Here is a 26,269-nt window from a genome sequence, read left to right as displayed (position 1 = left end):
ATAAACAAGAGGATACAATAACTTTGCTTTCTGATCCAATAATAGAATCAGTTAATTAACATATTGTGTATACAATCATTTATAAATTATTTGTTTGTTAGACAACACTATTATTGGACCAGAGAGCAAGGTTATTATGTCCTCTTGCATGGCGGAAACATAATCTTTCACTGCTTTGAAAACAGTTTTCTACCAAATGACTTAGGATCCATTACTTTTATTTCAGTAAAGCACTTCTTGTATAGAGCAAACGTACTTGTAAATCTGTTTCTTACGAAGACTAGAAATAAACTTGACTAATTAATACTGGACATATTTGAATGCTTCAACAGTGTTCGTTTGAGGCATTTAAGACGTTTAAGATTCCGTATTACCAAAAAGAGAAAATGGGTTAAAAATTGGTAGAGATTTCCAACTAACAGCAAAAAATATGAACGATATATCCGCTGATCAAAGTCACTTCACGATTCAAAAGCCGCCCCTTTGACTGTATATTGGAATATGGAACGATGCCATACATACAAGAAATATGGTTATCATAAAAAATTAGCTAGATACATTTTTTTTCTTAAATTTTCTCTATCGTTATTTTATGAAATCAAACTACAATACAAGTAACGTACCGAAGCTGTAGTGATTTGTTGTGATATTCCCTGAAGGAAAACATATTTAAGGAGTGAGCCCCCAGTTGATGAACTCTCTAGGGCTTTCTTTCTCGATGTTGGAGATGGTGAAGGGGTAGGAACCGATGGCTGAGCACCTTCCATCATCCCTGGCTCCCATTCTTCGGTCAGACCATCATCCAAAGCGAGTACACTCTCCAAAGACGGTAATTCATTCACCGGTGGGATTGCATATTCTTCGTCATTCAACTAAAACACATCAAAATAAATCTTAATAAAAGCAATAAAATATTTCATATTATATTACATAATGTACAATTTTAATTAAACGAGACAAACCTCCTCAATATCTAAAGGCGGAAAACTGTCAATAGATCCAACATCTGAATCTACTAATGATTGTTTTGAAGGCGCCTTTAAGAGATCCATTTCGCAGGAACAGAAGGCTTTTTTCCACAGTTTACGTTAAAACATTATTCTTTTATTAATTTACTTTCTTTACACTTAGTACTAAATAGTTTTCACAAATTTCATTTCACACCCCCCAAAACCCAAAACCATTTTGACGTTTAAAGATAAATTGACGTTAATCACAATGTTGCCTTTAAAATAAATAAAAAATACCACTAAGTAGCTTTTAAAGTATTTTTTACAAACACCAACATTACGTTTATTTGCTAGGGATGCGCATAACGAATAACATATCGATTTTGTCGATAATATTATGTTATAATAAATTGTTACGTTTTATGATGTGATAGGGTTTCATTTTTTTTTTAATATTTGCTTTCTTGCAATTTTTTTATTTATTATTCAGTTTTGAACTTTTCTAGAAGTGAGAATCAAGTTACGTTCGAACAGAGCAAGTATCGACTTTGGTTCATAGTTACTCTGCATCACTACTTTTGACACTGACAGATTCCCCCATACATTGCATTTCGAGGTTATGTTAAGTGATATGAACTGCTAAATAAAAATTGTCAATTATAATTCTGAATATAGTGAAAACTAACGGTAACTGACATTTTTCTATTTATATTCAATATTTCTTAGTCTGTATTTTTTTCAATAAATTTATGTATTGTGTTTATTTTCAGCTCACAATGCAGGCCTTATTTAGAAGTCTAACCGTCCAAATACCCAAACTATCATTTAATTCTTTAATTATTTTGCCTAAAACTTCGCCGTCTTGTGTGAGCAATACATCGAAGAGATCATTTGGCGTCCTGAACACAGCTATGACCACAATATCAAGCACAATTTGTCGAAACGATGTTTTACTTCAACCTGTACTACCTCTCGTCATCCAGACCTGCGGTATGAAGGTAAGAGGACGCCTACGTCGAAGGTGTAGAGACTGTTTTTTGGTTACCAGAAAAGAGCGTCTGTATGTTATGTGTAAAGCGCACCCCCGGCATAATGCAATGCAAATGATAGAGAAACCCCACAATACGTGGATATTGACACATGCAACTCAGGGCAAAAAGAGGTGCTGGTAGATTTATAGTTTTATCATATGTATTATATAATAATTACTTTCCACTGATGTCAGTAGTAAGGTTGGATTTATTTCTCAAATTGTTAACTTAATATTCATTTAAAAAATTAAAACCTTTTAGTCGTTCTTGGTGTTTCTTTTCTTATGAAGTTTCCGAATTTCGAGTGGCACTGAAAACAATTCCTTGTTATTGTGCTGATAATAAATGTTATGGGGTATTATCAAACACTATTGTTTATATTAATATATTACAAATGAGATCAATTATATATAGAAGAAAATGTAGAAGTCTCATTTAAAGGGCTTATGACCTGTAATTGGTTGGTTTAAGTGACCACTTTACACATTGTAACATTCACCATTCTGCTTATGTTTGAACATCTATATTCCTGAAATTGTTCCATATGTCAATCTTTGTGAAATTAAAGAGATGAAACCTTTATTAATGTTGGTGAGATTCTGACTGAATTATTTCATCTACATATTAGGCAAAGCCTGAAAATAGTTTTCTATTTTCATACTTCTTCTTGGGACCATTTGGTTTATCAACAATATTTTGAGTTTGTCCAAATTTTTATAGACATGAACTGGATTCAACCGCCTTTGGAGTTATCAATATAAATATATTACAACAGTAGAATATAGAAGTCATTCATTTACTATTATTTATTTCTAGCTCTTTTAAACTATTGCTCTTAATTTTCATCAATTTTGAATCAACTAACCTATGGAATCTGTTGTGGCTGGGTGAACTAGAAACATGTATAATATTCTATTGTTCTGGACTGACATCTGAGTGTAAGACTGATCACCTTACATTCATGTAACAGATGATCAAAATACACTGCAATTGGTTTATCAATGTAATGCCCTATGCACCACTCGATGCAGATAGGGGACTAATGATGACCTATGTTAATATACTTCTCACATTTCTGATTTTAATATTTTCTTTTTCTTTTCTACACTTAAATTTTATAATTTATCTTTCAACTAACACATTTGCTATTTTAATTTTCTGTCGGGTTGTAGTCTCGTGGAAATATCGAGGAATCTCGTGGGATCACATTTATAAGAGAGAAGACGTAAGGTATAATACTCGTGTCGTAGGAAAATTATATGCATTATATAATATATGTGTTAAGAATCTTGCATTTATACCCTGTCTGCGTAATTTATAGGAGTAAAAGAATTACAATAAGCCGAGTTGGGGTCCTGTGTAGTGTCGCAGACTCACGAATCAGAGGTGTGAAATTCTAATTCCACTCTACCACAATTTGATTCACATTTTCTTCCACAGTTATCAATGACTATTGAAAGCACCCCAAAAACTGGAGAGCATCGGAACCTCTATATTTGTAATTAATGATGAATACAGAAACTGTTTTTCCTATAAGAAATAGCTGAAATTAATTTAATCTGTTTTTAACTCCTAAAAACGGTACACAAATTTAAAAAAGATGTTTAAACTTTGATTTTATTATACTAAATAGATATACTTAGTGGTAGAAGCGGAAGAGGAAGGTTAATGTTAAGAACGAAAAATGCTATATTTATAGTATAAGTTTCAATAGGGAAATTCAGTGCTACACACGGTAAAAATTAGAGCACTGAATTGTACGGCGAAATTTCTCTAAAATGTATGAAAAAATTAACTTTTTTAAATTATGTCACAAGTTCTAAATCAACCAATGATCGAGTGTTGTGATAGATTTCCGGTTTCTGGGAAGCTAACCCACCAATTAGAACAACTCACTGGAGAAAAAAAAACATAGTTTAATAGTCTATTAACCTCTGAACTTCCTCATTGTGAAACAATACAGCCAATATTAATTACAATTCTGATCATGGGGTTGCAGCCTCAGTGCCGGCGGTGGAAAAGACGACGAATACGAAAAATACCAACAAATATAGGGGAACAAAGTTGTGACCAAAATGTAATTATTATCAAATATTGCAAATATGGGGATTGAGAAATATAAGGATTCCACTGTATTTGAGTAAATTGTAAGAATGCAAATATTTATGAATAAAAAAGAACTTTCAATTCAATTATTCCTATTGACATAGAATAAAAATATTTTATTAATTGATTTTGCGACAAAGGAGATGCTCATTTTCTCAGAAAATAATTCACACAAGATTTTATCTTAACATTTTTTCAATTCACTGATTCAATAATAAAATAAAAACAAGTTTTCAAAAATACCGTCATTTATTAAAATCATTTGTAAGATTTATATAAATAGTTATATTGGTCATTTATAGATAATAAAATTGCTGACTGGAATCAAAACATTTAAATCTTTATAAAAACGCATGAAACATTTAGAAACTATACCTTACAATAAGAATATTTCATTTAGCAGCTTCATCTATTAATGTATTTTTGTATGTTTACTGCGACATGAGCATTATATTTTAATTATCTATTATAATGTATACTTTAAAAAGAAACTCCAAGCAGATCCTTATTTTTACATAACTTAATAAAATTCGAATAACAGATCGATCTCGTCAATTAAAAAAAAACAATTAAAGCAACTAAAGGATGCTTCACATAAATAATAAAATAATTTTGAATACATATATAAATCAAATTGAAATTGACATAATAACAATATGTAAATAAAACTATGTTATATTTATGTCATAAATAATACACCATTTACTTATGTATTTTATGGGAATGTCATTTAAAACTAGAAAATCAACAACAAAATATTATGCATTATACATTCATGGTCAAAACTTTTATTAAAATAATATAATATTTGATATTTTTTATTACAAATTTGAATATAATTATTTTCAATCTTATTATATTTTATTGCTTTTCAAAGTACTTAATCTTAATGCAAAAAATATTAATTATAATTATAAAAATACGTATATAGTTTTATTCTACTTTTATTTATAAATTTTTACCAGTGACCGGGTTTCATCGTGACCGACATCGTCAGACTTTATAAATTAAAGTGGAATAAAACTATATACGTATTTTTGTTATTTATAATTAAAATACAGTTTCACCAAGAAATGTCAGTAGAAAAACTCAAAATATGCAAAGAATATACAAAGCTATCAAAAATAGCCACAATTTAATACATAATTTTTAATTTTATTTTATTTATTCGGAAAATTACATTATTAGATCTATCTATAAAAATATGACACTATTAATGAATACAGAAAACAATGATCAAATCATTTTAAAAAATGTAATTCTAAATTATGCGTCAATTATTGTTACTTTTGAAAGGTCTTTAAAATGCTCAGTCCTTTATAAAAATATATTGTACGTATGCATGTTTATCTTAAGAAGTTAGGCTAAAAATAATCATCAGATAAATTATGCGTAAAATTATCATTATTATGATTATGTATGTGTATCTATCAACCTAATATAAATTAATGGTACTTTTAAAATGAGATATTGCTGCTTTTTAAGCTGAAAAGTTAGATCTAAGAGATGTTACTGAATCAAAAGATTCCTAATAACATTTTAATATCACAAAATTTGGAATGTAAATAAAATTCTTCCGTATTATGCTAATGGAAAAATATGATGATCATATTACACAATTCACAATAATTTTCATAGGCACATATTGCTTGTAATACTTTTTTACAAGTTCAAATGGTAACTAATTATAACTATAAACATGTTTAATATACATATAAATTTCTTACAATGAATACTCAAAGAACCGTTTACTTATTTTTAATGTTTTTTTTTACCAAACAATTCATGTTTCTGAAGAGAAACAAGATGCAAATAGTTAATGTACTGGTATATTTATACTATAAATATTAAAACAATCAAAAATGTAATTATGTGATGGAAACGAATAAGATTATTTTCTGAAGCTATGAATATAAATTAGGGTACATACATACTTAGATACTCTTAAATAAAATAGTTTTTTTTTATTGTCTCGCAATTTACCACTATTGAAAATTGATCACAACAAATAATGTTGTTAACAGATTCAATCAATTTCAGTAGGTCAAATCCTTAAATTAATCTTGTATGTTTATTCCATCAAAATGATCTGTTACATAATTATGAAAATTATTTTTTAATCGATTATGGTTAATTCTGCAATACTTCTTTATAATTAAATCTGCAGTCTTTATGTATTTCCATTGCTAGAATCGGTTTGTTCCGGTAAAAACTTGCTTACTGTTGGTTGAATTTGTCGCCAAATATCTGCCATCTGTGGAGTACATATTGAAATAAATTACAAATTTAACCTAATTGTTAACTGTCAAATTAATTATAAACACAAAACATGTATCAATTTTACAATATGCCAGATTTCTTTTATTTTTAATTAACACCATTGCTAAAAGTCCAATACAAAAAGAGTCGACTCACAATTTAAATCCTTTAAGGTATAAGTGGCAAATAAATCTTACTTTAAAATTGAAGTTTCAGTAACTTAATTTGAGTGAAGAGTGTTTCTTAATTAACTCCAGTGCAGTCAGTTTTTGTGTATCATACTTACAACTAAAAACATATTTACGACTACAAGAAAATGGCCCCAAAATTGAAATATTTAGGTAGTATTAACTGTAGTCAGAGCTCTTAGCAAAAGCTGTGTACTCTAAGAGAGACTACGTAGAATTGCAGGTAGAACCTGTAAGATAGTATATTGTCGCAAACTTAATATCTACATCTCTTACAAGTATCTTCAAAGCTTTAGTAATATTGTAACTCTTCAAAACCGATATAATCAAAAGTCGGTACCTCAGTATGAGCTTGAAAGTTGACGGCCGCGAGAGCATTGAATACGGCCGCCAGATCTGTGAGGTGAAGGTGAACCAGCTGAGTCTCCAGCTGGGCACAGTGCAGGCTGTAGGCGTGACGAGACTCTAAAGATGATATAGCTGCCTCCTGTTCCAACATTCGCTGCTCCAAGTTATCCACGGATTCCGCCTATTGATAATGAAGTTAATAAATAATCATTTCCAAAACATTAAAAATATGTGTAAATACATAAATGAAGTTGCAAAGCGTAAGTTTTAATATTTTACTACATATTTAAAAAAATACTGCTAACCTTTTTAGTCCATTAAAAAATAATTGTAGAAGAGATTGATTAGATTTTGACTCTGTGTCAGATTTCAAAATTTAGAACATGTCCTAGTTTTATACCATTTTTTGCATAGATTTTACAGGCATCTACAAATACTGTATACAAGTCGCAAATAAGACAGTGGTGACACTTTTTAACCCTTATATTGGCAGAAATATATATATATTTTGAATACATATTTGATGGTTGAAAAGGCTTTAGAATCACAAGCAGAAATAATATTTATTTTAGTTTTAATCAAAGTTTTTATAAATTGTGATATTGCAGTCAAGAATAAAAAATATGGTTAACTAGTTCTAACCAAATACTGTTGTACTCGTGTTTCAGTTCATGAGAAAAAATAAGATCATATTATGTATCCTATAGGATATTTTGTCAAGAAAAGGGTTAAGGCTATGGATTCTCATGAAAATATGCACAAACATTCCATTTTTGACACAAGAATTCATTCATTTTCTTATTTTGAAACAGGCTTAACTTGAAAAAAGATACAAATTTAAACTAGCTCATTTTATATTTTAAAGAATTTTTACATCATTTTAAGGAACACTGGACCATTTTTGGATTTTATAAATGTTTATTAAAAATTCTTTAGAGTTGGACAACTTTCAAAAATATATTTCTAATTTTATTTTAAGTATGTCCAAATCATTGCAGACAAATACTGGATTTAACCCCATAGAGAATTTATCAACATTGAAACCAGGAAATAACAGTTTTTAAGCCCTTACTTCCGTATTTCATAACGCTACGAGGGTTATAAGTCTAATACAGACCCCTTAGCAGGTCATGCCTTCATTTCATAAGTCCACCAATATCCCATACAATTATCCCCCTCTAATCTTAGCAAAATTGTATTTCTCTCTCGTTTTGACTACATAGGAACAGTAACTCTTGTGTGTTACTCTGGTCTGGAAACATTTATACATACTCAAAACATCCACATAGATTGATTACTAACATCGTTTCCTCTGATGACTCCCTTTATCCTCCTTTTCTTGAGGGCCAGCATCTTATTAAGGGCCGTATGGTGGTCACTGACAACGCCTCTCTCCAGCCGCTCACACATATCCTGATGTGCGCCCAGGACATCCAGGATCCCGCACAGAGCCGAGGTCACTCGCTCCTCGAATATGGCCGAGTGGCGCGCTGATCGGGTGGATAGAGAAGAAAACTCGCTAGAAATTATATTTCACTCTTAGAATGTTTTCTTTTGGAGGATTCTAATTGAGCCCACTGCAGGAGGTAAAGTGAACCAACTGACAAAATGGTAAAACTTTTGTATTTAAAGTTTTAACTCTATGAAATTTTTGCCAAACTGTTTATATATTGCAGGAGACTGCTGCGAGACATTTCACAGATTTTATATATTGTATTATTGAGTATGCTGTCCAGATGTTTATGTAAGAATTTTTATTTGTAGTATTCTTTAATAATATGCATGCTTCCACTTACTATTATGTTGTATCCCAACTCAACACAGGGCTCTTGGCCTCATAGAGTTAGGAATACGTTATTATATGTTTGTAATATGTATCTTTATATGAATAAGTAAATAAATAATTAAAAATATATATTTTGAATTATCGTTTTTGTTTATTTTATTTATTCAAACAAATACATATATATTACAAAAAAACCATAATAACGTATCCCAAACTCTATGAGGCAAAGAGCCCTGTGTTGAGTTGGGATACAACATAATGGAAAGTGAAAGCATGTGCATTATTAAATAATAGCAAAAATAAAAATTATTACATAAACATATATTTCAATAAACATCTGGACAACACACTTAATAGTATATAAATCTATGCAATATCTCGCAGCAGTCTCCTGCAATGGTCTCTTCCCTTAGACAAAATCCAAACTTGTACACTCTTTCTGAAAATGGCTTTCGTTTTGGAGAACTTTATATGTTCATCCAGGACATTGAACACTCTGGGGCCACAAAAGAGGAATTCCTCTAAGCAAAAGCCGTACCTGTTTTGGTATTAAATCATTCAAATTACAGGAAAACCTCGTACGAGCATTATGCTGGGATCTACTCTTGTAACCGCATGACCAGAAATGTGTCACACTCTTTTAAAAAAATATATTTGGAAAACCTGTTAAAAAGGTTTCTAAATTATATTGATTACAGAAATGTCATATATGTAATGATTTTACTTCACCTTTAAAATGTCAGTAGGTTAACTTCACCAGCAATTGACTCAATTATTGTAATTATGATCTGTTATAGACAAAGATTAAGTATGTTAGTAGTTTTTCATTCCCGAATTCTTACCTAAAACATGTCATTTTTGTCATGAAATGTGCAAACATTCTTTTATGAATTTAATTCCGCATATTATATATTTTTTTATACAAAACTGTTTTTTTTTTTAATGAGCAAGTTCAGTGGTTTTTTTTTTATTATATTTAAATAGACTATGAAAATAAGCCAAAAAAAATCAATTTAATGTATTGTTTGAACGTCGCTATGATTTTTTAGAATTTTGAAATTGTTCCCCCCGTGACATCACGAGTTGTCATCGGTGAGTTGTGCTGCCATTTGAAAATAGAATCCCGTAGCTGTGAAAATACACTAAACGTTGAAAAAATGGCTACTCGATAACCGCAAATCTATCACAACACAAAAAAAATTATTTAATTGATTGTTCACATGAACTTGGCGGCCTCTGTGGTGTAGTGGTCAAGACGCTTGACTCACGCACGGAAGGTTCCGGGTTCGATTCCTGGTGAGAACACAAAAATTAAAATGTGATTTTTCTCAAGCCTGGGTGTTCTGTGATGTAATTCACCACTGTAATTGGGCCTCCTGGCCTGTTGTGGTGCAAAAATAAAATAAAATAAACTTGTGACATTTTAAAGTTGCTCATTTTTATTCATTTTTTCTTTACATTTTTGAGAAACTTCACTGAACAATTAAATGTTCTAACTTTTACCGCGTGTAATAAAACATTTTTTATATCCAATTTCACATTTCATTGAACTTCTTCATTACATGTAGAGATGGCGGATATTGAAAACAAATTTATCATTTTGAAGGTTAATAAAAATATATGAACAATCCATTCAAATCTTTAACAAACCATGTCTTGGGTGTGCTTGACTGAACATTTTCAAATAAAATATTCTAGTGTGATGACTAATACATACCAAATTTGTATGATTACTCGGTTCACTGACAGGCACTAAGACATAAACATAGGCTTAATAAACATTCAAACACACTATATAAGTTTTATAATCTTCTTCAGCATTATGGTAATTTTTTAAAAGTTTTTTTATGTTAACACTACCAATGGATAATATTTTTTTTCTAAGGTTCATTATTATTACTTACTTGGCAATGTTGCTAAAACCTCGCTTAATTCTCTGCCACACCATGTTTCCTCCCGTGGCCCACTCGGAGTGAGGCAAGGGCTCATTTCCCAGCGCGGACAACTGGGCACCGAGGTCCTTCATATCTGCAGCGTATGCTTCATCTCTCGCAGCACCTGGTATTCAATTTTTATTTTAAGTATTTCCTGGCAAGTTCTGGTATCAGTTTTTCGGACTTAGAAATAAAAAAATATTATCGATGAAGAGGACGCGCGGTCTGACTTTCCTTCATACAAACATATTCCTGTATTTTCTCCCTAAATAGGGAAATATCACATACTATGAATACCGATAAACATATATGAAATGAATTTAGAATAATCAATTATATTTTCAAAACCAATATGGATACTGTGAAGAAATATTTTCATACATAAATTTTTTAAATATTTTTTTTTTAAATACGTCACTAGAAAAACGCGAGATAGTTGTGACATCAAGATTCGTAACAATGTTCTAAACAAATTTGAATGGTCAGGAACAAATAAACATGAATCGTGACGCATTAGGGGTGTGGCCCTTTTTGTGGGAATTCAAAATAAGAAATCCAAAAACATTTTTTATGATACTAGTAAAGACCCAAAAAATTTTTTTCACTGCACAGTATTTTTCACGGACCTTTATTATTTTTATAATGAAAAAAAAAAGTGATATTTCCCTATTATGGCACTATAGTGGTGATTTTTTTACACACTACAGATATCTACCATTGACGTGTACCTTTATAGGAACTAGGACGATCCAAAAAAACTATAAAAGCGCCTAGTCTTATCTGCCGCCTTCGGACGTATGGTAAACAAATATTATAACTATTTTTGCAAGCAAAACATACTGATTGAAAATTTCCTTCTGATGCTGTCTTAAAAAAAAATCAGTTTAGTTTTGAGATGCGGAAAACAGAAATACGAGACCTCGATTTTGTCAATTTTAGGTACGCATAATCAGTCGGAAGTGCAATCGTCTTTTTCGCACAGTATTTGAGGAGGCATCTGCAAAAGAGTGACAGAAAAATTATATTCAAATACCTATTCATCAAGCCGCTCTTATCACCGCATATCCTCTTAAGAAGATAATATGCTGTTGCTGAAGTGAGAATTTCAAATAAAAATCACAATCCAATTCTCTGTTCTGGTATCTTTTTCAACATTCAACTTATATTAATGATTTTTTAGCAATTTTAACACCCAAGTGAAAAGAATATTAATGTTTAATAGTTGTCAATTTTTACTTATTTCCTGAAATATGATGTATATCACTTACCCAAGTCAAATATTTGTTTCAGCTTCGATACTCCGAGACAGATGACCCTAATTTGCTCTCTGCTTGATGAAAATTCTGTACTCGTCTCAGAAGGCACAAGTTCCTTTTGAAAATAAAAACAGAATCACAATTTAATATTAGTGAAGTGAATTCAATTTGATCCAATTCATATGATATCCTACCATATAAAATTGAATTACTTATAGAATTTTTTGTAGTTCTATTTTTAGGAATGGTAAAAAAAGGAAGTAAATACTAAATTAAAAGTTTATGAGTATAGGGTTTTCCGATAGAGGGGCTCAAACTTTGACAGTGTATAACGGCCATGTTGGTAAAGTTACAGCAGAGCTGTCAAATTGGGAAATTTTAATAAATTATGCTGGACAAATAATCATGGAAGTTACAGTGTTGAGCAACGCGTACAACCCATTTAACTTTACTATCAAAATGAGTGCTCAGTTCGAGGTATGTAACGGACGGAAAAATCAACTTCAGTGACGAGGCTCATTTTTGGATGAATGGCTATGTAAACAGGCAAAATTGTCACATTTGTCAAATTAACATGAGATCCATCCAAAAAAAGTTACTTTGGTCCGACGGAGTCATTAGCCCGTACTTTTACCAAAATAAACAGGCACCGCCATAACTGTCAATGGCGAGAAGTATAGATCGCTAACCACCAATTTTTGGTAGACTGTATTGGAAGATATGGATCTCAACATGTTTGGTTTCAACAACAGGGTAATACATACCAAACCCCCGGCTACAATGATTTTTCTGCATGACAAATTCGATGGCATGGTTATGTTGCGTTTCGGTAATATCAACTGGCCACCGAGATCATGTGATTTAAGGCCATTAGATTTTTTCTTGTGAGGCTACGTTAAATCACTTATCTATGCAAATAAGCTGCAGACGTTTGATGTCTTAAAAGACAATATAAATAATGTCATCAATGATTTCAAGCCTGATTTATGTAGTCAAGTTATTGAAAATTGGACCTCTCAGACACGCACCGTCCAGCGAAACTGTGGCTGATATCATATTTCACTCATAATGTAATCAAATACTCTTTAAAATAAAATAAAAATTTGATATCTCATACGCAACTTGTTTTATTAAAATTTACAGTTCGAGCGCCCTTCACCTCGAAACCTTTAACATGGATTTTACTCCATCAAAAGAGGTGGCTTTGTGGGTTTATAACGTAAAATCTTTTATAAATAAGAATAATGTATAATAAATGTAAATGAATTAATTATACAAATTGATAATGTAGAAAATATTATTGCAATCAATATTATTAACTTTGTTAATATAAATAATTTTATATCACATAAACCCAATATCAAATATATTTATGCTGGAACATTAATATTTCTTCTCTCTCTTTTTTTGTAATGTTGTTTTGTAATTTCTCAAAGTATCAGTATCACCCAAAAAAGATACATAATATTGATAACAGTGACCGTGAAAACCTTCACACCTATTTTACATTTATTTTGTTCCAACTTAATATAGGACAACTTTCTTGTGGAGTTGGAACATATATTTTTTTGAAAGAGAAACAATTGTCAAATAAATAAATAAATCATTAACCCTTTATAGCATCATGTGACAGTTCTGTTACAAACCATTTCAGTGCTTACAAAATCCAAAATAAACGCCAAAGTTCATTTTAAATTAATGTTACACCGTAGGATGATGTTGGTGGCTAGAAAATTCATTTTGGATTCACTCGCCGTGAAACTAACAGGACGCATGTTTGAAATATTAAAAAAAGTCTGAAAAAATATTTATATGCTCTATTTAGTGCATACTTTAAGCACTTAAAAAAATAAAAAAATTGTTTAAAATTGTAAGGAAGTTAAGTGTTTTTTTTATTTGTTAATAGACTTTTGCTGAGGAAAAAAACTTTTTATTTTTATGTATCGTACTATCAGCGCTATGATTTTTTAAAGTTTTGTATTTCTGAAATAACTCTGCGGTGTAACGTCTCAAGTTCTATTTCACTTCTTCTCGGTCAGTTTTACCGATTAGTCCGTTGACAGTAAGTAAACTCCAGTTTTCCAAATCCTTAACTTTTTTTTCATTGGTTGATTCATATGAACTAGTGACGTCGTTCAAAGAAGTTTAATTTTTATTAAAAAAGTTTTTTTGTACATTTTAAGAAACTTTGCCATCATTTTTTTGTATCCTTTTCCCCTAAGGATGAAGTTCCTCATTCAAATGAAAAGTTTAAATGTTTAAGTATTTTCTCTGAACATATTGAAAACATGAATAATATAAGATATTTTATAATTCATACTACTTAGAATTTGTACTGTAAGCATAAAACGAACATAATTTGTATGGTAAACAGCATATTGTTAAGAATCTATATTTAAATTAACAACTGCGAATCATTAAAACTTTACTTACTAAAAACACCTCAATAAATATTATTCCAAGCAGACTGCAAATGTAAAATTTATGTCAAATTAGAAAAGCAGTGAGAACATGACTACATTACTTTCAAATAAATACTACTTTTTTGTTTAAGGTAGACCAATCTCAAGATTTGTTTAAGGTAGACCAATCTCAAGAATAGGGAGATATCACATACTAGGAACACCGATAAAAATATATGAAATGGATTTAGAAAAATTAATTGTTAACATATTACAACAGAGATGAAGAACATTTTAGAGAAGGTTATATAGAAGTCTAGGCATCTACAGAGCGTATGACCTGTCATTGGCTGGTTTAAGTGGCCACTTTACACACTGTGATTCAGTCAGATGAATCTCTTCACAACAATAAAGGTTTCAGCTCTTTAACTTCACTAAAATTAACTAATCGAAGTTTTAAGTGGTTTCAAGAGTTTTAAGTGGTTACCTCTCCACATGAGCAAATGCTGAGAAGTTCCTGATTGGCCCACATTAGTATATCCCTCCTGATCCCAACAGTTTAGATAAATTTAAAGAAATTTAATTGCAGAAAAATCCACTTTTGAAATATAAACCTTGCATATTACAAGCAAGGTAAATAATAAAGCAACTTCTATATAAAAAAAAAAATACTTTCACATCAATTGTTGTGTAAAAATTCAAAAGAAATATGAAACAAAATTCTAAAACATACCTACATCAATAAAACGAGAAAGGACTTTCAAGAAACTAAAATTATATTCTGATAATTTTAAGCAAGTAAAATAATAGAAAACAGTACCTTAGCTCTGGAAGCCAGCTCGCTCGTGGTGAACTCATCGGGTGCTCGCCGGAACAGTTCTCTGATCTTGTGCTGGACATCATGACCCTGGTCCCTTAGGAAGTAGGAGACCAGAGCATCCCGAGAGACCACAGGGTGCCGAGCTATCAGGGACATCCACCTCAACAGACCTTTTCTCCTGGCTTCGAGAAAGTGGGCGTCTTCTGAGACTATTATCTTCTTAGGAGGTAGGCGAGGAATCAATCTAGAATATTTATCACAATTTTAAAATCGCAAAAATGGTATCTCTGTTAAGAAGATTAAATCATAAAATAGAAAACTTTTTTCTGCATCCGGGTAAAAAAAAGAATGTGGTTCGGTGAAATAAAACCAGAATTGTAAACGAGTGTTATAGTTACTTTCAGGTAAAAACCCTGAAATGAGAAATCAAATGAAGATCAGTCTGACTCATGATGTAGTGGTTAGTGTGTTGTGATTAGATAACAAAAGTATTAGGCTTATATTCCCTGCGATTGATCTACCAATCCAGTGTTATGTAGGGATAAGGGAATTATGGTTATAAATAAAATTATGTTTATTCATTATTGTCAATATATAATAAACAGGTCGAGAGTATCATGTTGAAAATATATAGTTTACATGAGAGCTGATTAAATTAAAGACATCGCTAGCCCAAAGCAACAGTGAGATATCTCTGAAGAACATATTCTGAGATAATTGGACCTTGAAGTGTCCAAAGGGTCAGACCGAATTAAATTATTTGAAGAAGATTATGAATGCTATACTTTCACATATTTTAACTAACTAACTTCAATATATTGAACAATAATTTGTTTGACTTTGTTAGGAATGAAGTAATAAAGGAACGGACGCAGCAAACGGTGACAACTGTCATCAAGTGGAGGCGATACAGTTGGCTTGGCCATGTACTGCGGATGCCTCCTGAGAGCCTTAACCACGCTTGCCTACTTTACAAGGCATCAGGTTCTCGACGTCCGGGACGTCCACTGCTGACTATTTGTCGGCAGTTTGTGTCAGAACAACGGGACACGAACCCGACTTGGGAGGATGCACAGGAGCTGGCAGCTGACATAGATGCTTGGAGGATCTTTGTGGACACCATATGCTCCAACTAGAGAGCGGACATGGAATAATAATAATAATAAAACATCAATATTTTATTATTTGAAAACATTCATATATTTAATTTAATAACATAGCTGCATGTGTATCTCAAAATCGGAAATATCGGGCATATCTCACGGCTGCTTCGGGCTAGCGACATGTAAAATTACATTTGTTATTATTTATATTTTCGGAGTGATAACAGTTTACTAGTAACACTTAAATAGACACAAATCAAATCAATTATAACTGGACCACTTGTCCACAGCGGGCGAGTTACAGATGTTAGATTTTAAAAATTAATTATTCTCTAGAAACTTTGCGTAAATTGCATGGCATTAAAAAATTATGTTATAAATTAATAAAATAAATACATAAGCAATACAATAATAACAATAAAAATGAAAAGAATCAACACTTTTAAACAACAACTGAGTCCATTGCAAGTGAAGCAAACCAACTGACAAAAAGTTCAAACTTTTGTATTAAAAATTTTAACTTTGAAATTTTTGCCTATTATTTTTTCCATACTGTTTTGATATTTTTTATTAACATGTATGTTTTGAACCTGATTACAGAGATGTAATATAAGCAACGAGTTTACTTCACAGTTAAAATATCAGTTAGTTCACTTCACTTGCAACTTTAATTGGATGTCCTGAAATGTTTATGTTTTTCCATCATATATCTTGGTCTACATTTATGTCATAGAATTAAGAATGGTCCAGAAGGAGCGTAGAATCATATTTGAATACATCGGACTGTGTCCAATAATTCCCCCACTATGTCTCACTTTCGCCGCACGCATTCGTGATGCCGTCGGGTAATATTGCGCGATGGGAAAAAATATAATTATAACACAAATATGCACAAGGAAATATTGATTGACACAACAGAGCAGATAATTAAAGGGTCATTTAATAAGAGTAATTGAATTAATGAACTTTAAACTTAAAATATAAAACAATTTTTATTTTAAATAAAACTGATATTTTTATATCATGTTAAATAATATTTGATGTTTTAAAGATAATGTCAGTCAAATGTCCACGATAGAGTTGTTTAATCCGAGATCCAATTTTCATTAGTTCTCTCATTAGATGAGCAAAGTAGGGTAAAAAATTTACTACCCTGGCAACACTAACATTCATTTTGTTTCTTCGACAATCTGACAGATGGAAAAATAATTAGATTTTTAAGTAATGCGTTTGTTACATACACATTCATTTGCTAATTACACATGAAATGTGATTGCATCCTTTTTCTTTAAGATCCTAGCAGTATTTCTACACTTTAAAAGGACACAACACGGCATAGTTGAATTCAAATCAGGAGTTGCGTACTGAGTGACGTCTACAAAGAAACTAATGGGTAAAAACGTAAATCAACTCATTTATGAGTAGTTTAGTCGCCTTTTGTTTAATGTGCGTATGCGGTTTCTGGACTATTCTTAATTCTATGATTTATGTATTACATTTTCAAAATTAGCGCAATGAAAAGTACAGAAAATGCCTTCACCTGTAAGGAAACCTGGCTAACAGAAGCTCATGTAAGGCCACAAAGTCATTGTATCTTCTTCTGACAGTTGTTTTAAATCTCTGGGAAGTTACTAAATACTCAGAATGCTTTAAAATTATTCCAATTCTTTCAGGAACAAGGTCAATTGATATTGTGTCTAGCTGTTTCATTTCTGCGTATGTCAGATTTAGTTTAGTTGGGTCAGAGTTGGATTGATTTTTGACCATTTCCCTGATAACTGACATGTTGGAAATCGAAGGTATTGGCAGTTCTGAAACAAATAACTAATTATAATATCCAAAAAACTAAACAAAAGATACATGCGAATTTCAGTGAGAACCTCAGAGTAATAATGCGTACCTAGAGAGAAGCCCTAACACCATGTTTCATAGAACGCAAGGGATATTAGTCTGGTGGCCATTTTGTTTTATTTGACAACATAAACATAACGGTTTGATCGGATGCTTTTGTAGTTGTGCTTGGCTTTGTTTGTAAATAACTTGGATATTTACATTATAATAAATAAAAATCGACTATGGTGAATTACAGTATGTTTGGTTGCAGCAGTAGGAGTGTCAAAGGTATTAAAGGAGTCAGTTTTCACAGGTAATTGATTCCGAATATTTTCCCATGATTTACATTTATTTTTGGCATTTATTGTTCCCACACGTGTATTATGTTGCTTAAAATCTTTCCTTATATCAACATATTTACTTCTGATACTATTTTTCCTCAATTTAGGGGATAAATTTGTGAATTAAAGTATGTTTACTGTTGATAATGACAGTTGATTATGGGCAATATGTCAGGGCCGCACTAGGCATCAATATGAAGTTTGAGTTTTTATCGAGTAGAGGTCGATTAAAATTTTGCTTGAATTTTCGAACCTTGAAATCGCATCTAAAATGACGTGTCCAAATTTTAGGCCGCCACGACTCACCATTTCGGAGATGTGACGGACAAACAAACAAACTCAACACAGGACTTTCTTCAATGAAGTTGGGATTTATGTATCAATAAATATAACATAAATATATTGTGGATAAAATTAATAAATAAATTAAAAAATAAACACTAACGTGTATTTTCAGTTTTATAAAATAAATATAGGCGAATTATAGGAAAATAGATTGGAATAATCCTGCAATGATAAATACACAGGTACATATTTAAAAGTAATTACAATGCAAATTAATATCCATTTGGCAATTCTCGACCTGAGTACGGCCCATTGTTTTGCTGTGAACTGTAGCTAACTTAATACCCAATGGTCATAGAATGGTTTATCTACGTTTGGGCTCCTCTCTAGGTACGCATTATTACTCTAAGGTGAGAACACATTTCTATAATTCATATTTTTGTTGATATGTATCAAAGTCCTATTATTTATAATTCAAGGAAATGTGTAGAGCCATCTCAAGGGCACTGTACATTAAATATCCTAACACGTCTTGCAGCTACAAAGCGTATGGTCAAGGGATTATAGTTCCCTGTTTAAAGTATCGTTTACGAGTGGACAATACAATATTGTTCTGTCCCAGGACCCGGCCCATTTTCAACACGAAAACAGCAATTTCTAGGACAGGACATTGTTCCGAGACTGGTCTGGTTAAAAAATTTCTGCCCTACAAGATTACATATATTATTTTATTTTATTACAAGCCTTCAAAATGGAATGTCAAGTAGACGAAAGTGAACATTTTCGACACATTCTTTTGTTTGCATTCAATAGGGAATTAAGCTGCCAAAGCTGCTCGCGATATTTGTGCAGTATACGGTGAAGATGCTATGAAATATTGATATTTTTTTGTAAAATAATGAAGGAGAATGCATTGACCAATTTTGTGGAAAAATAATGAAGGAGAATGCATTATTTACTAATTTGTTGTATTTTTTTTTTTATGTGTCCTCTGGTTCTCTTCTTTTGGAAAAAAAAACAGACACAACTTATGTTAACACCCAACACATGTTATATATATTATTATATATCTACACAAATAACATCAACCCTGATGATGGACACTGTAATGCAATCCGAAATGTCAGAAAAGAGTGCGGATGACTTGAGGCATAATAGCCCAGAAAAAGTGATTGTGCATCTGAATAGCCGTGAAAATGTAAGATATTTATCATTTTAAAATATATAAGGGTACTTACTTACCTGTGATTATGATGTTTAGTGACTTTGATTTATTGGTATTTATCAAAATAAAGCTAAATAAATATGTAGCGGTGTTTGTTTAACACAAATTCATGATCACAGTGTGTAGATTATAAATGTGGGCGGTGTAGTGTTATGTTACCCTACTAAATAAAGGTTATCTAAATTACATATAATTACATGAATTAATCATTACGTTTTCAGCACCAAACAATTTGAAGAAAAAATAAATTGATGCATCATAATATAAAACCCTTTTTACGTGTAAAATAATACGTTATTTTTAATTTTCATGTTACTTTATCATTTCCCTATCCACATCCAGTGGTGCATATGGCACTACATTTGTAATTATTGACGATTGCTTAGTAAATCTGGATTTTTTTAAAACAAGAAATATAAAGTGTACAGGCTTATATTTCAGATGTTGGTCCAGGGACAAAATATTGCAGATTGCAGCAAATCACCTTTAAGACAAATGTATCACGTCCATCCCCCCACGAATCAAACCTGAGACCTCAAGCATGGTAGGCAAACACGCCAATTACTATAATAAGAGGCAGACCTATCTGTACTGTATTTTCTTTTTCGGGATTTTTATCTGGGAGTAGCCATTAACCCGAATACACATTTTTTTACATGAATAATATTATTACACTGCGCTCAAAGGTGACATCATATTTTAACCTGTTTTAATTTGCTTAACATAATATGAACAACAAGGAAAACCACATAAAAATTAACATATTTACATAGAGAATACAGTAACATCATTTTTTTTTATTTGATATTTTCAAAAATACTACAAAGAATCTTCGAATTTACATTTGGTAATTAAATTAAATTTTAATTTATTTGTAATATCAAAATTAGATAAAAAATTTAATTTTCTAATTACCTGCATCACTAGGTAATCATGTATCGAGGCGATTTAAAAAAAAAAAAGTTAGTGAATATTTAACACACATACATATATAAAATCTTACACTACCTGCTCCGATAGGTCTACAATCCATTTTTTTTAAATAGTTATGGTAAACATAATCAAAATTTATGAAAAAGGAAAGCATTCCCTAAAAAAACATGCCTTTTTAAATGCTAAATTATTTGGAATTTCTGACAATCAACCAAAATATATAAAATAAAATAATTTCGTAGTGAAATCTTGAAAATGTGTCAATTTTTTTAGACACACAATGTTAGCTCCTGTATTAGCCAAGTAATTTTCATCTCTAAAGAGTCTAGGTAGGAGTGACTGAAAAATTTAAGAAAAATGTGTAGCCATGACATCAAACCATAGAGCGCGAAAGTGATTTGATGGTTTAAATAATAATACATACATACATAGAAGGAAATATGGACCAACGACATGTCATAAGAGTCATAAATTTCTGAACTTCCACAATTCCTTCTCTGAAATGCACTTCATCTCTTTTGCAATTTAATAATTAATTTTCCTATTTAAGACCCCGCTGTTATTCCAAGGCAAAATATATATATTTTTATAATAATAATCAAGGTGAAAAGTATGAAGATAGTTTATTAAATATTTATTTAATTATTTCTGTCCGTACCTTGACCAGCGAAGTTGTCTAATAATTTTCCGGAAGGGTCTTTTCCTTGTTGAGCCCAGGCAATGAGCGCCAGGCATTTGTACATGGAGGTTCTGGTGACAGGTCCTCTACCAGGTCCTGACAACTCCCAAATCCTCTCCAAGTACGAGGATTCAAGGCCAGTAAGGCGCAGAAGAGTCTGGAACACATCTCGGGAAACCGGAGTACCAGATGGGGAACAAATGTCAAATATGTCGCGATAGTATGAAGGAACAGAACCTAAAAGTATTGTTATTTATTAAAAAAAATATTTTAGATTATTTTAAACAAACAAACCATCACACAGTTCGACTGTGGGGGAAGGCAGATAGGAAAGAATGCCACATCACTCTATCTTTGCATACAGACCTCGCTTTCTCTACATGCATACATCTTATGTACGCACAATGATTGTTCCGACTTTTAACATGTTCCGCTTCAAGTATTTGTTGAAGTTGGTCTTGTCATGCCCTTTCGGTCTTCCTCATATTCTGCATAAGTCAACATTCGCATCATACATCCTTTTAGCTGTTTTTTTTGCTGTCCATTTCCTCTACATCTACTATCCAAACCAAAGCAGCACTCTTTTTTTGATTTCATAAATAATTCAAATTTAAATTTATTTATTTTACAAAAATAACATAAAATATTTAAGCCGTTATATTGGGGCATCAAATCAGGAACCCTTAAGCAATGCTTTGACATTATTAAGGTATAATACTCTCCAATAGCAAGAGTCTCCATAGCCTCTTAAACATAGTTTCACTGATGTAAAAGATGTCGATCTCCAAAGTGATAATGTTCAGCTGCCTGACTGCTCTTCCAATAGGCATAACCAGAGGCAGGTTGGTTCTGGAAGCCGGGAGGTAAAAGAGCAAGTAAAAATGCTCGTCTCAGCCTTACATAATGAATGGATCTTGACATTTGTGCACCCGATATCCCGTGCCGAAAAAAACATTTTATGCTTCTATTAATTTTTCATATCCGCACACACCATTCCACAAGACATCACCTATCACTATTTTCACCCACTTTTCTATTTTAAATGGGACTATTTTTTTTTTAATCACCTCACATGCGCTGTACAAAAATAAACATACCAACTCGTCTTACAGCTGGAGTGGGCGTGGGCAGTTGGGATTCTGGTGTTCAATTAATTGTAATATTTAGTATCATAAGTTTTAAGTTTAAATATCTATTTTTCATATTACAACAGAGATGGGGAACATTTTAGAGAAGGAAATATGAACCATTTTCGGGGGTTGAAAACAGATCAAATGAATATCAGTTATTTCGTATGGGAAAAATTGTTTCGAGATTTCTGTACCTTAGAGGATAAAACACGGGAGTCCACTTGCCGTTCCGATGTTAAAAATGCAGAAATTATTGCAATAAGCTATTTTATATGTGAATAACCATTTTGTCGTATGAATTAATGATTTTTTAAGATGAAATAAAAATCTGAAGTTCACTTTGTTTTAAAGCAAAAAACATCAGTAGTCCCAGATACGCTATTTCAATATGTACTATTATTATCAAAATAATCATTATTTTACATTAAAAGTTATTGAATATATGTATATTCAAATTATCTCATTTGGTTCAAAGGGTATGTTTTGGAAATCGCACAATCACAAAATCTTGTTTCCTGGACATTTAGTTCAATGTGACTCTCGCGGTTTATCCTTTTTTTAGTTTCACAGTTGGCCGTCTAACCAACTGCGCCACAGAGCCTACCTAAAGCCTGCCTTTAAGGTATAGATTTGTCATAATGCCGTATTCAATTAGGCCCCCAGGAACAGATTAATGACCAATATAGAGGTTCCACAGGAGTAAATTTAAAAGTATGGTTCATTTTCAATGTAGGTAGAACAAATACATGCTTATGTCTTAATTTAAAAGTTTATTATTATTTACTTATTGATAAAAAAAATATTACTGTTCACATGTCTCAGTTAATAATTTTACTAAAATATAATATACTAGAGTACAAATAACAAACAGTGCCATTTGGCATTTAAAGAGTAAGCAACAAGTGGTTTGAAGAATAAAATTGTTACACAAAATTCATCACATCAATTAATTTTGTTTGCAAACAAGTTCAAATGCAAATTAAAAATATACTAACCTACTGTCATGTCAGTACTCATTATTGTGTTGTGAAAGTTTCTTAGCAAAGACGAATGATTGGACAGTTTAAACAAGAGTTATGTCAGAAGCAACGTCATGCATTGTGTTGGCGATTCGTAGATCGAAGTTGTCATCCACTTCCAGACTATCTCTTGAGTGTATCTCAACAAATCCACAACTTAAAAAGACAAAGATTTATAAAATAACATTTTTCAAAAACCATTAAACACATTATTCACTTAACAAAACAAAGAATATTGAAATTAAAAATTGAAAACACTCCCGGCCACTTCGCGCTCGACTACGCGAGTGAGAACGGATGACGCGATGACATTTTCAATAGAATACAAGTGTGAATTACCTATTTTACGTCACTAGCCTCAATCTTGTACTTCGTTTTTCATTAAATGTTTATTTTTAATAATTTAGTTTTTTTATATCCTGTAAATAGTATGGTTCAATTAAATTAATTTATCTCTCGAAACTACCTGTTACATAACATGACATTTTGAAAAAGAAATTAAATGCCAAAAAAATACAGCTGTCATTAATTAAAAAAACCACGTAGAAGAAACCTTTTTTACTATAATTAAGTACCTAAATAATTTCAAAAATAAAATAGTTTCTCGCAGAATTCATTAATAATTTAATAATCACATTTGAGCCTTTGCGCGCATATATTTAATGCAGAATTTTTCCCTGTAAGGTAATTTTCAAATGATATCGGCGCCGGAAAGGAAAAAGTTACAAAGTGGCATATTTTATTAGCAACTTGTCGGCCTCGTGGTGTAATGGTCAGCGCGTTTATCTACCATGCAAGGTGTCTCGGGTTCGATTCCCGACATGGTTGATATGAATATGAAATATATATTTAAAAGGGTGTTCTCACACTAGAATATTACAAAGTCCCTGGATTGGTACCTGATCATCTTACCTTCATGTAACAAAAATGATAAAGATATGCTGCTATTAGTGTACAATTGCAGTGCCCTATGCCCCACTAGGTGCGAAAAAGGGAATGATGATGATGACTTTACAGAAGAGCCAATTCAATTTTTTTTTTGGTATTAATTAAGAATTTAAATTATGTAGGAATCAAGCCAAAATAATACGTATGTATGAAATTATTTCATTAAAAAAAAAAACATTCTGTAAAATTACTACACGTCGCTTGGTAGCTTTTTTCCAGCGTCCATATATACGAATAAAAAATAAATTCTTGTTTTTCAAACCTTTTATCCTGAAAATGGCCACTCATCAGCAAAGAAACTTGTGCAAAATAAAACATTCCATTTTCCAACAATTCTCCGTCCCAATCTTGACGCCTTGGCCTTTTAGATGGATCAAAATTTAATGCTATTATTCTGTTGGAGTCAATTTCACGCCATCTGAGTTTAAAACTTCTGAAAAGTGTAGGTATATTATTTCAAACAAACATAATCAGCAGATTTCCACGAAATTTAGTACGCAGGTACTGTTTTGTTACTTACCTACCTATATATTTTTTTTCTGCTAGGTAGTACATAGAAATGTTTATACCCAGTTTTTGCACATTATTCTGTTTTCGTTATAACTTCTATATTATTAACAATAATAATTTAATTCGAAAATCAGTATTTTAAAATAACTGGTTCTTTGGAGATACAATTGAGACGATGAACGGAAAACAAATCGGCATAAAAATATTTACTCATACCTAGGTACCTATCATTTATTTATTGTTAAAATAAATACCTTATTTCTATTTCGTTTTATAATATTATAGTTTTATAACTACCTGCATAAATGAGTTTAATTGCGTAGGTGACAATGTATTATTTTGAGTCTTCAATAATGTTGGTATATTTATGTGACATAAACATATTATTTTTAATTAAAAAATAGCGTTAAAAATTATCTCTATAATATCTATCTGCCTTTTAAATGCGTAGGTACTTATTGAGATAATCATCATCATCCCCTTTTCGCACCTAATGGTGCATAGTGCCCTGCAATGGTACACCAATTGCAGTGTATCTTGATAGTTGTTGTTACATGAAGGTAAGATGATCAGTCTTACGCTTCAGGTACCAGTCCAGAGACTAAGAAATATTCTAGTGGGAAAACACCCTTTTGAATATCTAGACAATAACAATGTATTATGTTGGAATATAATCATATAATGTCCGAATTTATTCAACTTATACATGTTTATTGTATAAATGCGTTCATAACCACTAACCTTGTGACTGAAAAGGTGCATAAGGATTTATATCTCATTATTTCAAACGCTGCTTTCAAATAATCCGGTTTTATAAACGGAGAGGTGCATTGAATTAGTCCAAGTATATCAACTTCCTTGTGATATTGCAGGAACTCTTGCACGGCGAATATGGAAGTTGCTGCATCCGTTGCACTTTCGTGTGAGCGGTTGTGAACCTGTGCTCCACCTTAATGAAAATTATAGATATCACGAACCTATAAAGTTACCTATAGAAGATATTGAGATTATATTTTTCTGATCGCAATTAAATTGAAAAGTGGGTATATTTATTGTCTCACGAACACCTGTTATTTTTATTTTTTATTATGAGTGTAAACATAGTAAACGTTTTGTTTATCTTCTTATCAAAATTACACGGCATTGAAATTATTTCTCTCAGCACATACAGCGTACCAGCGCA

General features: G+C 31.4%; 3 protein-coding genes and 1 long non-coding RNA gene across 4 annotated transcripts; 1 reads left to right on the top strand and 3 right to left on the bottom strand.

Annotated features, from left to right (window-relative positions):
• Positions 1–292: 292 nt before the first annotated feature.
• Positions 293–1,193, bottom strand: LOC148270634 (vacuolar protein sorting-associated protein 8 homolog). The gene is made up of 2 exons (XM_088242330.1): positions 963–1,193; positions 293–872 (listed from the first exon to the last, which is right to left on the bottom strand). Exons 1-2 carry the CDS (start codon positions 1,050–1,052, stop codon positions 591–593), a joined length of 372 nt encoding a protein of 123 aa, XP_088098456.1. The 5' UTR covers positions 1,053–1,193; the 3' UTR covers positions 293–590.
• Positions 1,194–1,357: 164 nt separating this feature from the next.
• On the top strand, positions 1,358–2,247 carry LOC148270633 (uncharacterized). The gene is made up of 2 exons (XR_015825332.1): positions 1,358–1,637; positions 1,721–2,247. It is a non-coding gene; the product is annotated as an uncharacterized LOC148270633 (long non-coding RNA).
• Positions 2,248–5,233: 2,986 nt separating this feature from the next.
• Positions 5,234–23,917, bottom strand: LOC148270632 (sorting nexin-8-like). The gene is made up of 9 exons (XM_088242331.1): positions 23,605–23,917; positions 21,459–21,716; positions 17,724–17,994; positions 15,081–15,324; positions 11,871–11,973; positions 10,573–10,726; positions 8,185–8,401; positions 6,875–7,063; positions 5,234–6,341 (listed from the first exon to the last, which is right to left on the bottom strand). The coding sequence occupies exons 1-9, from the start codon at positions 23,624–23,626 to the stop codon at positions 6,258–6,260; spliced, it is 1,542 nt and encodes a 513-aa protein (XP_088098457.1). The 5' UTR covers positions 23,627–23,917; the 3' UTR covers positions 5,234–6,257.
• On the bottom strand, positions 23,673–26,035 carry Csas (CMP-sialic acid synthase; the record flags this gene model as incomplete). The annotated part of the gene is made up of 3 exons (XM_088242332.1): positions 23,673–23,784; positions 24,839–25,009; positions 25,828–26,035. Coding segments are annotated over 3 exons (491 nt in total), but the record flags the coding sequence as incomplete, so codon positions are not given.
• Positions 26,036–26,269: the final 234 nt, after the last annotated feature.

This window comes from Micrasema longulum, unplaced genomic scaffold, assembly GCF_059751315.1.
Source record: "Micrasema longulum isolate JH-2025_06_02 unplaced genomic scaffold, ASM5975131v1 h1tg003660l, whole genome shotgun sequence".
Classification (NCBI taxonomy): Eukaryota; Metazoa; Arthropoda; class Insecta; order Trichoptera; family Brachycentridae; genus Micrasema; species Micrasema longulum.
This window is presented reverse-complemented; position numbering and strand designations above follow the sequence as displayed.